Here is a 15,512-nt window from a genome sequence, read left to right on the forward strand (position 1 = left end):
CCACAGTTAAATTTGGTGGTGGCTCTTTAATGTTTTGGGGCTGTTTTTCTGCCATAGGACCTGGACATTTTGTTAGGATACATGGCATCATGGACTCTGGAATCAAATATCAACAGATATTAAATGAAAACTTGACTACATCTGCCAGAAAGCTTAAAATGGGCTGTGGTTGGATCTTCCAGCAGGACAATGATCCAAAACGTACATCAGATTCATCTAACAATGACTTTGCATCTAAATGAATGCATCTAAATGAAGTCACATAGCCGGAAAGTGCTTGTCACCACTGATATTTGAGAACTGCTTATGACCAGCTCCTGAAAACATCTGAGCACTGGTCATTAAAAAGCATTATACGCCTAGCAAATTCTATGTAGATTTATGTCTGAACATTGCATAATAAAGATCTTATTCTATTCAAAGTTTATGTTGACCCAAAAAAAGTACTAAATATGAAATAACTAGGAAAAATAACTGAAATGTATATATGTTTGCTTAACTAGGATCTATTCAGCTTTTCATTAGCATCTCATTAATACAGTGTAAACTGCAAAGCATATCCTCAATAGAGAAAAAGATACTTTGTTGCCCTCATAAAAAGCAAAACAATTCACCAACCAGACTGACCATAAGTCAAATATCTAGCACATTCTAGGTTTGTTTACTTTTAGAAATAAGTGTTACATCATACATTATTAAAACATTACAGAAAATAACCCAAACCAGGTAAAATATGCTAGTTATTAATTATATAATAACCATGTGAAGCCATTGAAGTCCAATTCAAAGCAAAACACTGCTTACATACATTCGTGCTTCATCGAAGGCAGATAAAACAGCAGCTCATTGATCAGTCAAACAGTAATTGAATAGATGCCCATCAAAAGTGCGGACTGATTTTTTCAAATGAAAACCTTATTTTTCTGCCTCCACCATATGTTTTCAGGTTGTCTGTCTATCCATCCATCTGAAATAATTTTAATTAGTGTGATATCTGAGGAATGAGTGGTTTAGTCTTTGTAGGATTGAAATGCAGTCATCATTGTAATCAGCAGATGAACTGATTAGATTTTGTAATTGATCCAAACAGGGTCAAGGTCACATCAAGGGTAAATGTCTGAAAGGTCTAAACCTGTTGGCAGTGAGGCATCTGTTTTACTAGTTTGCATTGGTTTTTTTTTTGCAAATAGGTGTCACAAAAGTGTAGCATTTTTCTATTTTATCTCCATTCTGTTCAACGCAAGTGTTCCAGTTCTAATTCATTCTATTTCATCTCACACTCACACATTTAAGGTATGCATTTGACACTAGCACTGCATAATAGTGTACCCTTGTACACTAGCATAGCATAACCAGTGGTAATTCCCTTAAATTGCAGTGGCTTGTGGTTACATAGAATAGAGAAGTGACACAGAATGTAAACATTTTTTATTCAATAGATTCCACAAAAGTAAAAAAAAACAAAAAAAAACAACAACAACAAAAAACAAAACAAAAAAACTCTGATAAATTATTTCCTCAGAACTCCTCAGAAAATGTCAGTTGTCCGAGCTGCCAAGAACCTCATCAAGGAGTACCATTTGATATCACAGGACAAAATGAAAAGAATGAAAAGCAAATTAAGTCTCACCGAAGATCTCTTCAAATGTTTTAAAGGGTTGGTTAAAGGGTTTAAAGAAGTTGGACAAGCCTTTCTTTTCTTTACTGGTCTATAAACTCTGGACATGTGCTAATCCAGATCTCTGAAATCCAGAAAGTCAAAGAGTAACAGCTGTGTAAAGAAGTGACTGTTGTTTTTAAAATACTGAAATACCTAATTCTATGAAAGCGTTTTAGGATTTTTTCTTCTTCTTATTATTATTATTATTGGAGTTGTTGTTGGTGTAATTATTATTATTAAAACAATTATATCTATAATTACTTATCAATTTTGAGAAATAATGTTGATAAACGTTCTTTTAATGATAGACTACAAAAAAACAGAAATACTTTTCATTTGTATGAAATCCTATGATGTTCACTTATACCACAGCGCAGCTGAATGCTCGAATGTGATTGGTCAGAAGGTGTGCATTATTTTCGTATAAGACCAGGTAGTTCAGCTGTAACATGAACGATAGGTTAATATTAATCCACTCGTTCTAATACGTTACTGTTTCTATAGCAACAGCTCACACATAGATACCTGTACAGCAGAATAATAATAAACAGAATAAAAAATGTGTTTAACAAAGTAAAACACATAATTTTTCTCTTTTTTTTGGGAACATTTATGGAAGGAGTGTCAGCTGTAAGCAATTGGTAAGAGAGAGAGTCTGGTGATGTGGCTATGTACGGTTATATCACAGCTATAACGTAAGTGATAACCTGAACTAACTTGTCTCTTGCATGTTAGATAACATTAAATCTAATTACAAACAATTAACTATGCTGTACATTAATACCATATATTAATAAATGAAACATTATAATCGTTGGCACATCGCTGTGGTATAAGTGGAATAACACATGACAGACCATGGTCTTATATGAAAACAATGCACTTCAGGGGGGTAGCGGCACTTCTCTGGAGCATCATGCTGCATCACTCCCTCCCAGCCGGCATTATTTGAGTATGACAGCATGGTCTATTGTGTGTTATTCCTTACATATTTAATAATGTACACCTAATGTCCACTTTATTAGGAACACCTGTATACCTGCACATTCATGCAATTCTCCAATCAGCCAATCATGTGGCAGCACAATGCATTAGATCATGCAGATACAGGTCAAGAGCTTCAGTTAATGTTCACATCAAACATAAGAATTGAGGGGAAAAAAAAAAAACATGAAGGCTATAGTAGCTCAAATAACCACTCTTATTAACCGTGGTGAGCAGGAATGTATCCTGAAGAATAGCATACATGGTGTCACTGTTTTTGTAGTAATACATCCATTTATCACTTGCCACTACTATTATTAGGGATTTTTATACATACTGGCATTATGTTCAACTCCAAATATATTGGCACCCTTTATGAAAATAAGCAAAAATGAATAACATTTGCAGGGAGGAGTGTTCATTCGAGTTTACTTTTGAGGACTTGGTTTTAACGTCCTTTTTCCAGCTAGCTGTTTTTATTTTTGTTGTTGTTGTTTTGTGTGTGGTGGAAAACAATGTGTTCCCCCACAAAAAGTAATGTCTGGTGACGCCTTCCTGGGAGCATCCTTGAAAACACTGTTTCATCTTAGCACAACATAAGATTCAAGCTGTATTTCCAATGCCAGTGAATTTTCATCCATTCCAGATTGAATGATTAATTTGTACTTTTTTTCTTCTTTTTATTCCCTCCCCCCTTAATTCTGTTTAATTGTATTTTTAACATGTATTTGTGTGTGTGTGTGTGTGTGTGTGTGAGAGAGAGAGAGAGAGAGAGAGAGAGAGAGAGAGATAGACAGAGACCAGAAAGACAACACAGAATATATAACTTCTTCATACAAGCCAAGAATAAAAAAAGGAATGATATAAATTCAGCTTAATAAAATCATTTATTGTGCTCCAGAAGAGTAAGTCCTATTTAACCAGAAATAAAGACATAATGACAAATAATCTACATTACAACTGCCCTCTGATATGGTTCCCATGAACAGGCATTCTGACCGTCCCTTTGAAGCTTAGATAGAACAAAAGAAAAAAAAAAGAAAAAGAAAAAAACCCCAACAAAACAAATTGTAAATGGCACTCGATTTTGTAATACATTCAGTCATGAGGATTATCCTGTCGATGGTGTGTGAGATCGAGCCCTGCAGCTCTCCTCGGTAACTGATGTTTCCCAGCTCTCACCTTCGTCCTACATGCAAATATATGGGACAAATCCTCAAAGGAGCCCTTGTATGAACGGCTCATTAAATTTGAACGCTGCTCAAAAGGAGTCTCGTTTGGAAGGGAACTCGGGGCAGGGCTGCTTTGCATATACATACCTGTATTGATTGAGTGAGCGAGGCTGTGCAGTGGGCTTTAGTTAATGCTCCAGCTTCTCCTGCGCTGTATTTACTGTGCTGCTCGGCAGGAACGCAGCAGCCCAGTAGAGGCCGTGTTCTAGAAGGGAACATCTTGTTTGGGACTTGTCACAGGTCACCTGGGCCCTGGGACAACTGCATAATTTTCTCTTTTTTTTTTTTTTACTATTTTTTCAAAAGTCCTCTGTCTTATCCTCTCTCTCGCTCTCTTCTCACTGGCAGCATACCTGTGTGTCACTGTGACTTTTCTGAATAACCCATATCTCTCTGAACTCACATGCGCTTTAATTAATCACTTCTTGATGGCTCTGTATTAGTCATAGGGCTCTCAGATTTCAAATACATTGGGGTCATTTGTGAAAGGAGGAGTGGGCAGTATGTATGATTATAATTATATGACAGTCTAGTGTAAGATGATGTAATTGATATAATTCAATGGTTCAAGTTGTATTGATATTTTTATATATGATATTTTTGGTGTTCTTTGGTTTCCTGTCGAACGAATTATAAAACCAAACTGAACCATTTTCATGTCGAATATGTGAAGACAGACCAAACTAAATTTATATTTGCCATTTAGTAAAATACTCAAGTATTGCATGAACACTGCTTCATTGCTATTGTTTATAAAAAATAAACAGCAGTTGTTATTTTTAAGATACTGAGTTGATTGCAATAGGCACAAGAGCAAATCAAAACACAGCAGGCAGGTCCAATGCTGTGTCTTTTCCTTATTTATTTCTATGCTAACAACACTGTTTATAATATGATGTGTACCTGCTATTTTGTCGATATGGACATTAGTACATTCTACTAACCCCTTTAAAATAATTAAAAGTGATTATTTAAGCTAACGATCTTACCAGCAGTAGCCTTCAGTGCAGCCGTAGTGCAGGACTGCACGGTTATTAGCTTTCTCATCAATATGAAATACTTTGACAGTATTTTTGTCTCTATAACATCTCATCAAGAATTTGATCACTAACTGACCAATGACAGGCTTCGTCCTAGCTTTGTATGATAATTGTACGATTTTTTGTCATGATAGGTCGTATATGACAGGATAACATGAAACCACGGTTATAAGATATTTCTTCCATTTTTGCAGGTCAAACAGCAAATGGGAACTAAAGTTTGAATAGGGAAATGAAGAAAAGTCAGACCACACGTGTCACAGGATTGGTCCAGGAAATCATTTGAGTCAATAAGTTTGGATAAGTCGCTTTATCACATCGTACATAATTTGCATACAGTTTAAAAAATCTCAATGCAAATGTTGCTTACAGAAATCGCAGCTCTGTGTCGCACATGTATATAGAAAACGAACTGTCGCTTGTTGCATTGTCGCTTGCCAGTGTAAATATAGGGTAATGTGTTGTTATGTAAAAGGTTTCAAAATCTGTACTTTAATAAGAACTACAACTGATTTAAGGGATCAGCTGTCATACCGCCCACTACTAGTAATCAAGAGTATTAGGAAGGATGCAAAGAGTCAGCCTTTTCTACTCATACAGACGCATGGAGGAATTCTGGAGAGACAAAAGAGACTCAAGCAAAGCCCCATTTGACCTGTGTTTGACAGGTTACTTCTCCACAGTGCTCTAACCTCTTTAAGTGGAGAAGCTGAATAGGTGCTGAATATTGATTGCCTGTGTAGACAGAATGCAGAATTTCAGTCATGGAAGAACAGTTAGTCTTGTGTTAAAAAAAAAAAAAAAATTTAACGCCTATATAAGAATGAGAGCAATGACTGAAGGAGGGCCAAAATGAAAGTGACAGACATGCTAATCAACATGGGGAAAATTTTAATGGAGTTTCCAGTGATGGAGTGATATACTGTGGAAACTGATCCTCTACTAGGACAACTCAGTTAAACATTTATTTATTTATTTATTTATTTATTTATTCCCGTCACTACCACTATCACCTGCTGTGATCAGATCTGGGCAAAAGATGATGAGAGGACCTTCAAACCTACACTGTCAGCAGAGCCTCCCTGCATCAGGGAGAAATTTATAAGCGTTCATCTTTAAGTAGGGCTACAGCGGGGACTCAATAAAGGGGCACGAGCAAGAGAAAATCAATGCAACCAATCACATTCCGGAGAACTAAAGTTATGCAGAATGGTTCCCGGCAACTTCATTTCTTGGGGCTTCTGTTATGCAGGGAACTTCCTGATAAGTATGGCAAAGAAATTAGCAAAATGATGTGGGTTATTTTTCTAAAGTAAACGTGGTAAAATAAAAATAAATTAAAATAAATAAAATTCATGTAATACAGCAAGCCCAAACAAGCAAATTAAAGAAGAAAAAAAAAAACACCATGATTATCCCATAAATGGGATCTCAAACAGCAAGTGACTCACCACTATTAAAAAGATTTACCAAGACACGTTGTACAAAACTAGTCCTTATAACCATGTTCACTCAAGCTATTTGTGTATGCACTCTATGTAGCATATCCCTGCCCACCCCCTACCCCCAACCCCCCTTTCAGGTTTCCCACCTCCTTCCGGGAACCGTTGCCTTTGTCCGCGCCAACAAATTCCGATTTTTGTTAGAATTGTGAGCCAATCGGAGCAGTATTTCCTCAACCGGATCCAATGGGGAATATTTTTTATTAATAAAGACTTAATCAGCAGAACAGCCACCAAGCAGATAAATTGTCATGCGCTTCGTGCTAAAAAATATCCAGCTTCCCTTTTTTTGTCCTCCAGTTCTCCATACAGACAGCACTTGTGTGATGAAGCCAGAAAACCAGTGACACGTTCCCACCCTGCTATATGAACTGCTGGCAGATTCTCCAGTACTGATGCCCCAGAGTCGGAGCTTAAACAGCTTTGCGTACATATCTAGATATGTAAATAGATTCTATACAATTAAATTGTTCCCAAAAATAAATTGACCAAAAAAAAAAAAGATTCCAAGACATTGTGCATATTCTTGAGAAGTTCTTGTCCACCCCTCGTTTTCCAGTAATGTTTTATTCCGTATCTTACAATGCGTCCATCTACAGGAGAATACATGCCTAAATTAAGTAAGCAGCATCTCCTGTCCTCCCCAGAGTGAGTACTCGAAAATCGAGTGCCTCTGGAAAACTGTATATTTTCTTTCATTTACACAGGGCCTCCTACGCGCACGCTCTGCCACAGCCTCTGTAAAGCAGTAACTGAATCAAACCATTCTTTCAAGCCAACTTGTAGTGATACTTCTATGTCAGGAAATAGGCCTGGCTTTGTCTATGATACCAGGATTTTAAAAAAAAATCATCCATCTCTGTTTGTTATTTTTCATTAAATCTGAAATTGTTTCGCAATTTTCTCCTCATTTCATATTTCTAATATAAAATGGTAGTTTTCCTCTGAAAGGAGACAAAAGAAACCCCACGGTTTATTCCATGTTCTGCAAAATGGTGCTAGCACAGATATGCTTCACCAAATTCAAAATCCTTTGAGTACATGTGTGCACGTGTGTGGCTATACTCTGGTTGTGGAGTGCGAATGGGGATGTGGGTGGGGCAGTGTGTTGTTGTGCTGCACTCCTGCGTAGCTGTTGAACGGATGCAACGGCCCGAGGGCGCTGGGCATGGTGCTGGGCAAGACGGTGATGGTGTTGGCGCTCATGAGAGGTACGTCGTCAGGTGAGCGACGCATGGCTAAGGTGTAGTCAGGTGGACAGCCGCTCCTCAAGACAAGTGGGCACTCACGCTCCAGCTCACCACGCTTCATCTGCAGCGACATGAGCTCCTCGTCAGGTACAGGTGCCAGTTGACTGGTGGCATTGGTGCGCTGAGGGCTTCCACGCCGATGCCCATCATGCCGCCGCTTGTCCTTTTTGTAGTAGAGTGCAGCGAAGGCCAGGATGTTGAGAAAGAGCAGAGAAGCTCCAACAGCGATGGTGACACTCAGCTCGGTAGAGTAGTCACGTTGCTCCACCAGGAACGGTTGGTTGTGGTTCTGATTTTGGTTTGCATCCTGTGTCTCAGTGGGGAGAGGTGTGGGAAAGGGCCTCTTGGTGTTGGCTGGCATCTTCTTGGGAGTCCGTGGCGTCTCGTCTGGTGCAGGCACCTTGGTGGTGGTGCTGGTGGATGAAACAACCTGTGTGACCTCGTTGAGGGTGTGTAAGTGCGGGACAAGCTCGAGCCACAGGTTGACCTTGTTAGCACGGTAGTGCTCCTTGACACGTGGTTTCAAGCCAATGTGCAGATACAGCTGCTCCTTCTGGTTGTACCTCGTCCACGCTACCTCCTCAAAGCGGTTGGGTTTGGTGTGGATGAACTTGGTGTCCTGCGGCACTGGTTGGTTGGGGTCACTGTAAGGTGAGAGGCCGTGAACAATGAATATGACATCACAATTACACTGGACATTACATTAAATATCTTTTCATCTGAGCCTAGCAAAGACATAAGGATCAAGTCAGTGCACACTGTCGACTGCCTGCAATATGAAATATGACAGCAATTTATTGAGATCCTGCATGATATGAAACTGCAGTGTTCTACTCTATATGAAAGTCATCAGCGATCATATAGTCCCCATGGGCTTGTGTGGTGTGGCTGGGAAAAGGCTATGCTGCCCCTTTATTGCTGAAAGAAACACGTATTGACATGGAGACATGCTTAAAGGCAAAGGGAAAGGGAATGTTATGGGAATGGGAATGTGTTAATGCTCTCTCAGTGAATATCACCGTCTTCTGACATATGCCCCTGTGTTTTAATTAACAGGACAGAGGAGGAGAACAGAAATTGCACATTTGCAGATGTTACACAAATTGATCTTTCATCCTTACTTCTGATGGCATGTAGTACTGCAAAGTCAAACTAATGCTAAATGCACTAACTTTAACATCATTTGATAATATAACTTATAAAGGAAATCACATCATTTATCTGTCAGGGAAAATATCATTATTAGAAGTCAAGAGTATTTTAAACTCACCAGGTATGAAAAAGTATAGTTTCTTGGTAACAGCATAAATATTAGCAAATAATCATAAAAACGATGAATAACAAATTCAAAAGAGGTAAAACAACTCTTCCATATAAAATACTTGATGCTATTTTAATTATATCAATAATAATTAATTTACTTAAAAATAGTTTATACTATACTATTATATATATATATATATATATATATATATATATATATATATATATATATATATATATATATATACACACACACACACACACACACACACACACACACACACACTACTATGAGTAAATGAAAGTCTGCTTCAAACGGTCATTTTGACAATCACTTTATAAACTTCTTACTCACCCCGTTTTAGCAAAGTTGGTCCAGTAGGTCATGACCACAGCACTGAGCATCACATCATTCTTGGAGAAGTTGCAGGGAAAGAGCTCAGTAGGGCCGATCATAGGCAGGCCAAAGACATAAGGGATCTCATCTCCATGAGCTGCATCCGCCCACGCGGGCACCTGCTCTGTCTGGCAGTGGTGGTAGAAAGCATAAAAGTAAGTGGGCGAGCCGAAGCTGGAGTGCAGGTCAGCTGTGGCCACAGCAGGCGCTACCCACTGGTGGTCAGTAAAGAGCGCCAGCAGTGTTTTCCGACGGGTCTCTGGATTGTGCCGATCAGCCCAATCCGTGTACATGAACTTGATGGTCTCGCGCAGCACATCCTTGCCCTCAGGGTAGCCGTATAGGTCGTCCACGAAGCTGGACACAGCGTAGTCAAAGTCATTGGCCTGCACACCACTGTCTCCATCCACCACCAGCTCAACAAACTTGAGACCCTCACCCTGGTTCACACCCAGCATAATGTCGTAATTGAGGAACTCGCCCTGCTCCATGAGAATCTGCGGGTCGTCCGGGATCACGTCACCATCAATGACTGGGCCAAAGGCAATGTGGTAGCGTGCAGGCTGGATGTCCTGCTCCACCAGCTCCTTGTAGTCCTTCTTCTGCAAGCACTCCACCAGTTCCACTGTGTCGTGATAGTCGCATCCTACCTTTCTGGCCAGCATGCGTGCGTATTTAGCTGGTTGGAAACTCACTGCCCAGCTGGACAGGGCCGTGCCGCTCTGAGCTATGGCTCTCTGGAACAAGCCTGGGAGAATATGACTATAAATGAATAACACTGATACCACTGATAACAAACAGAGAACATTACACAGACAGATACAGCTTAAATGAAACTCATAAGCAGGCAGATTCCATGCAATATAATTTCTAATAATTGTGAACATGACATCTTTGTTATGATAGTGTTAATGTAAATTATAGCTTTTAGTACAGATGATGAGGCAAAAACATAATTAGTGGTTGTCATGGAAACTTCATGCAAATCAATCAATGCTAAGTGTGTGTGTGTGTGTGTGTGTGTGTGTTTTGTCACATAGTATGTTGCTAAGTTAAATTCTGGCAAAAACTTTTGCCAAATATTTGTGAGAAAAAAATAATGAGCATGTGAATATTTAAATACGCATTTCTGCGAGTTTATACCAAATGATTTAACCAAACCTGACTTTTTTCTGCACACTTCTCAGCTCCCCTGTCTCAGCTCTCAAACACTGAAAGTCTATGTTTGAAGACTATGTAAGACTGTTACATGTTTTATAGGAGTTTATTAAGAGGGACATAGAAGCAGGGTTTTCTGGGTAGTATTTCTCATACATTAAGTATCAAAGAGCAGATTCTTCTAATAATTTAAAATACTGTTATATAACAATATGAAGTAAGCCACCTTTGGGCAGTGGTAGTTCAAAATTTAAGGCTCTGGTTTATTGATCAGAAGGTCAGTTTTTGAAATCCCAACACTGCCAAGTTGCCATTGTTGGGTGCTTGAGCAAGACCCTTAACCTTCTCTGCCCCAGGGGTGCAGTATCATGGCAGACCTTGCGCTCTGACCCCAGCTTCCTAACACGCTGGGATAAATGCAGAAAAGAATTTCACTCTGCTGTAAAGTATATGTGATAAATAAAGGCTTCTTCTTCTAAATAATTTATCCGAATGACACATATACTGGTATGCTCATGATACACACACCAACAGAATATCAGAAACACTTCAAAACAACAGTTATCTATATCAATTTTGTTATCTATTCCACAGCAGTGGATGAAATAATTTAACTTGTGCAGGGTTGTAAATACAATTTCTCATTTCAGCCTAAATATACTAAAACAGGCTCCACTGGTCTTATCTAATTCAATTAAGATTCTGTAAAAAAAAAAATCCTGTGATTTTTTTGGGGGTGTTTTTTTCAACCCTTACAAGAAATTAAATACGAATAATAAAGTTGAAAAAACCCAACAACATTAAAATAAATAAAAAAATGCATGAAGTTTATATAATGTTTTTTTTTTAACAACAATAGTTGCTGTACAAACACAGAAGAAAAAGGAAAGTGATGGGAGACAAGATATGTTTTAAGTTAAACTAAAACTGAATCAAATAATGCATTCAATTTACAGTATATATAGTGTCTTATCACTCAAGGTTGCTGCTGTGTACACACACAAAAAAATGTCAAAGTGATAGGAGGAAATGTCAGTAAGTAAATTGATGAATTAAGAAAATAGGTTTTAAGGTAAAGAAAGTAAACTAAAGAAAAATAATGGTTCTTGACATGGGCATCTGACTGTCATTTGAATGATGGTGATAATGTAAAGGTGTGCTAGTGGCTGGAGATAAGTTTTGTGCAGATGCATGCAGAATGTTTAAGAAAGATATTAAAATACACATCTAGAAAGAAGGTAGGCTTGCTGCGATAGTCAGAGTTACCGGTCTTACACGGTGTTCGGCCACACACCGATTACATCACTTGCCCACTACGGCACCGCCCCCACCGTCGTTTTGATTTTTTATAGTAATAAAAATCATTTAGTTCAGTTAGAGAACGACACTACAATTAAAAACTGAACACGTCTGCTCAATTCAGCGTGAGCCGAACGAGTCAGAGTAGCAGCACAGATCACCAGGAGACAGATTTCATTTATTACGTGACGAGAGTGAGGCGAGCTGACTGACAAGACGATGGCGGAAGATTTGGTTTCAAAGCGAAATGTAAAATGTTTTTTAACCCAATGTTAATAGGGAACCTGCAAACATTAATAAGGCAATCTGTAAAAAATATAAGCGAGTTTATATTAGTTTCATATTTATTTGGTTCCACAGTGTTTGCTGATTTTCACTTATTTATTTTAAACTTTATGTAATTTATGTGTTATTTTATATTACAGCATGGTGTATACCGTGCTTATTCGTTTTGTTAATAAAGCCGTCTCGTTTGTTTTGTTAATAAAAGTTCTATGTTTAATATAAGCAAGTTTGTCATTGTACTGTTTTGGTGGTGTTGTGTTTTCGTTAAGAATAATAATGAACCCATCATCCAAGCAATTGTCTCTATTTCGAAAGTGAAAGGGAAATTCACCACACGGGCATTCATAAGCAATTTAAAAGCGAAGAGGGAAAAGAGGGAAAAGTGTCAACTGGTGGTTGGGAATTGGCCAAGACTAAATTAGGGGGATGGGGGGAAAAATACAAGTACAATTTCAAGTTTGTATTAATATATAATAAAGGAGGAGAGGTGAGGAGAGGGAGAATACAGTGGTTAGTAGGTCGATGTAATGCTGCACTCTGGACAGTGCGAGGAAGAGACAAAAATTACTTTTCCAGGCCAACTGGTTATTTTTCCAGATGCTAGAGCTGAACTTGTGAAAACTACGATGGCTGCTTTAGAATTCTCTGAATAAAAATGAGACAATGTAAATACATTTTTCATAAGTAACTGCTTTCAGGTCAGATAGATTCAGCTCTGTTAAAGTATGCCAGCAGAAAGAGAAATGATGAATAATCTGATCTAATGCAGGAGCATTGAGAAGGCTATGACCTTGATAGCTGGACAATTTTGGATCCAGCGGGCAGTACAAGACCTCTCTACAGAGTCAACTCTATATTTATTGGCACCTCTCCATAGAATGGGCAAAATTGTTGTATAAAATAGATATTACACACGATGATCTGTCTATCTATCTGTCTGTATATCTATCTATCTATCTTTTTCAGTCTGTTTTTGCCTTTAACATCATCTGTTATTCCAGGGTTATAAAAAAGAGACAAATGAATGCTGACATACAGAAGTCAGGTAATGGATAAAAATAGATTTCAAAATACAATTAAGCAGAATTAGGGTCGTTAAAAAATGTTTGGAAGTGTTGAAAAGTTGCTGTCATTAGAAATATAGCAGGGATCTTATGTTGTGATCAAAACTGAACTTGTACATAACTCATTAGATATTACTTAATGTGGTGGGGGTACTAATAGTGTTTTGCAAGAAAAGATATAGAGCTGGCTGGGGGAAAAAACACCTTTTCATTTAAATGTGTTAAAAGAATGTCTATATAGAGTTGTGCCCAAAAGTGTGCATACCCTTTACAGAATCTGCTAAATCTTAATACTGTTAACAAAATAAGAGGGATCAAAAAAAGGGACCATGTTGTTGTTTATTTAGTCCTGTCCTGAATAAGCTACTTCACATAACAAATGTTTACATATAGTCCACAAGACAAGATAATAGCTGAATTTATAAAAATTACCCGTTCAAAAGTTTACATACCCTTGATTCTTAATACTGTGTGTCATTACCTGGATGATCCACAACTGTTTTTATGTTTTGTGATAGTTGTTCATGAGTCCCTTGTTTGTCCTGAGCAGTTAAACTGCCCACTGTTCTTCAGAAAAATCCTCCAAGTCCTGCACATTCTTTGCTTTTCCAACATCTTCTGCATATGTGACCCCTTTCCAACAGTGTCTATATTTTTTCACACTGAGGACAACTGAGGGACTCGTACACAACTATTACATTAGGTGCAAACATTCACTGATGCTCAAGGAGGTAACGCAATACATTAAGAGCCAAGGAGATGTAATCCTTTGAACAGGATGATCGGTGTAAATTGTTAGTATTTTGTCTTCTGGGAGACATGTATCTTATTTAACATCTGAAGAGCAGTAATAAATGGAAAAAAAAAGATCTTTAAACAAAATAACAACAATTTATACATTGACCAGGGTAAATTTTTTATAAATTCAGCTATTATCTTGTCTTGTGGACTATAATTAAACATCTGTGATATTCAGTGCTTATTCAGGACAGTACTAAATAAAAAACAGCTTTGGATTTTTATGATCCCTTTTATTTTGCTAACAGTAATAAGATATAGCAGATTCTGCAAGGGGTATGCAAACTTTTGGGCACAACTGTATCGCATGTGCAGTATTTCGCGAAGTAAGTATTTTGTTATTATAAAAATCCATAAGAATAGTAGTGGCAGGTGATGAATGGATGTATTACTGTAGAAACAGCAAAAGCGTGTATGCACTGTGCAGGGTAAAATCACATCTACCTACACACACACACACACACACACACACACACACACATATGCATCAGTATGCAGTGGGGCTGCTGGAAACAAAACAGCAGAAGGTATGAATGCTGTTGGTGCCAATGAGGACTGTAGAGGAATCTACAGAATCAAAACCCGTCTCTACCCAGCAGGTTATTTGGATGAAAAGTAAAAGATGTATGAACTGCCCTGTGGGGATTTTCTGTGGGAGGCTTTGAAGTATATGATGCATACATCATATAAGCATAAGAGTCCATGCAAAAAGCACATGTGCATCTATAATATAAGAATAAGCCCAACAAACACAGCATGCAAACACCAAAAAGGGTCAAAAGTTGCAACTTCTGCTTTGTACCTTTGGTCGAATTGCTCCAGCGGTTACCTTCAGAATAATGGGACAGCGTGAGGAGGTTCACACAAGATGCCCCAGCCCCAGATCCAAAAACTGTAATGCGTAAAGGGTCACCACCAAAGAAGGCAATGTTTTCACTAGTCCAACGCAGCGCCTGGATCTGATCTAAGAGCCCATAGTTGCCTTTGGCCGCCTGGTCTCCTGTGCTTAAAAAACCTGCCAAAAAAACAGAGACACACAGTGATTTAAAGCTCATTTAACACAAACTAAACACTGTAATGCAAATGACCCAGGTGCTAATAACATCAGAGGGAGTTAAAAGATTCTTGTATTCATCCTCCTGCCTTTTTGCTCTACACTGTTTGGGCTTGTGTATGAAAGTGAGATGATGAGAAGCAGACTCGCCCCCTCTTAACATCCATTAATTGTTGTTATGACAGTTGGCCACCTCTGGAGAGCTTAAGTAACTATCTCCTAATGGTTGTTTATTTCATAGAGCTCATGATTGCTTGACCTCCCCTGACAAAAAAAAAAGAAAAATAGATCATTAACCATTATTAACCAGGAGATGGGTTTGTTTACGCTGGCCCTTTGGTTGTATATTGGATGAGGATTATGTGTGTGTGTGTGTGTGTGTGTGTGTGTGTGTGTGTGTGTGTGTGTGTGTGTGTGTGGCTCCTATTTAAATCCATGCACAATTTAACTTCCCATGGCAATTTTTTTTCTTGAAACTGAAAATGTTTTTCCAAAATAAAATGCCAGTTTATGCCATTACATACTC

At 38.3% G+C, this 15,512-nt stretch overlaps 1 protein-coding gene across 2 annotated transcripts in view; it reads right to left on the bottom strand.

Annotated features, from left to right (window-relative positions):
- Nucleotides 1-4,482: 4,482 nt before the first annotated feature.
- The window catches only part of nlgn1 (neuroligin 1), a 231,859-nt gene continuing 220,829 nt past the window's right edge, over nucleotides 4,483-15,512 (bottom strand). For both annotated transcript variants that reach the window (XM_053634743.1, XM_053634744.1), the window contains 3 exons: nucleotides 14,735-14,947; nucleotides 9,287-10,076; nucleotides 4,483-8,312 (listed from right to left, as the gene is read on the bottom strand). In XM_053634743.1, coding sequence (XP_053490718.1) covers nucleotides 7,478-8,312; nucleotides 9,287-10,076; nucleotides 14,735-14,947 — 1,838 coding nt within the window. In that variant the 3' untranslated portion in view covers nucleotides 4,483-7,477. The remainder of the gene's footprint in view (nucleotides 8,313-9,286; nucleotides 10,077-14,734; nucleotides 14,948-15,512) is intronic.

Source organism: Ictalurus furcatus, chromosome 10, assembly GCF_023375685.1.
Source record: "Ictalurus furcatus strain D&B chromosome 10, Billie_1.0, whole genome shotgun sequence".
NCBI lineage: Eukaryota > Metazoa > Chordata > Actinopteri > Siluriformes > Ictaluridae > Ictalurus > Ictalurus furcatus.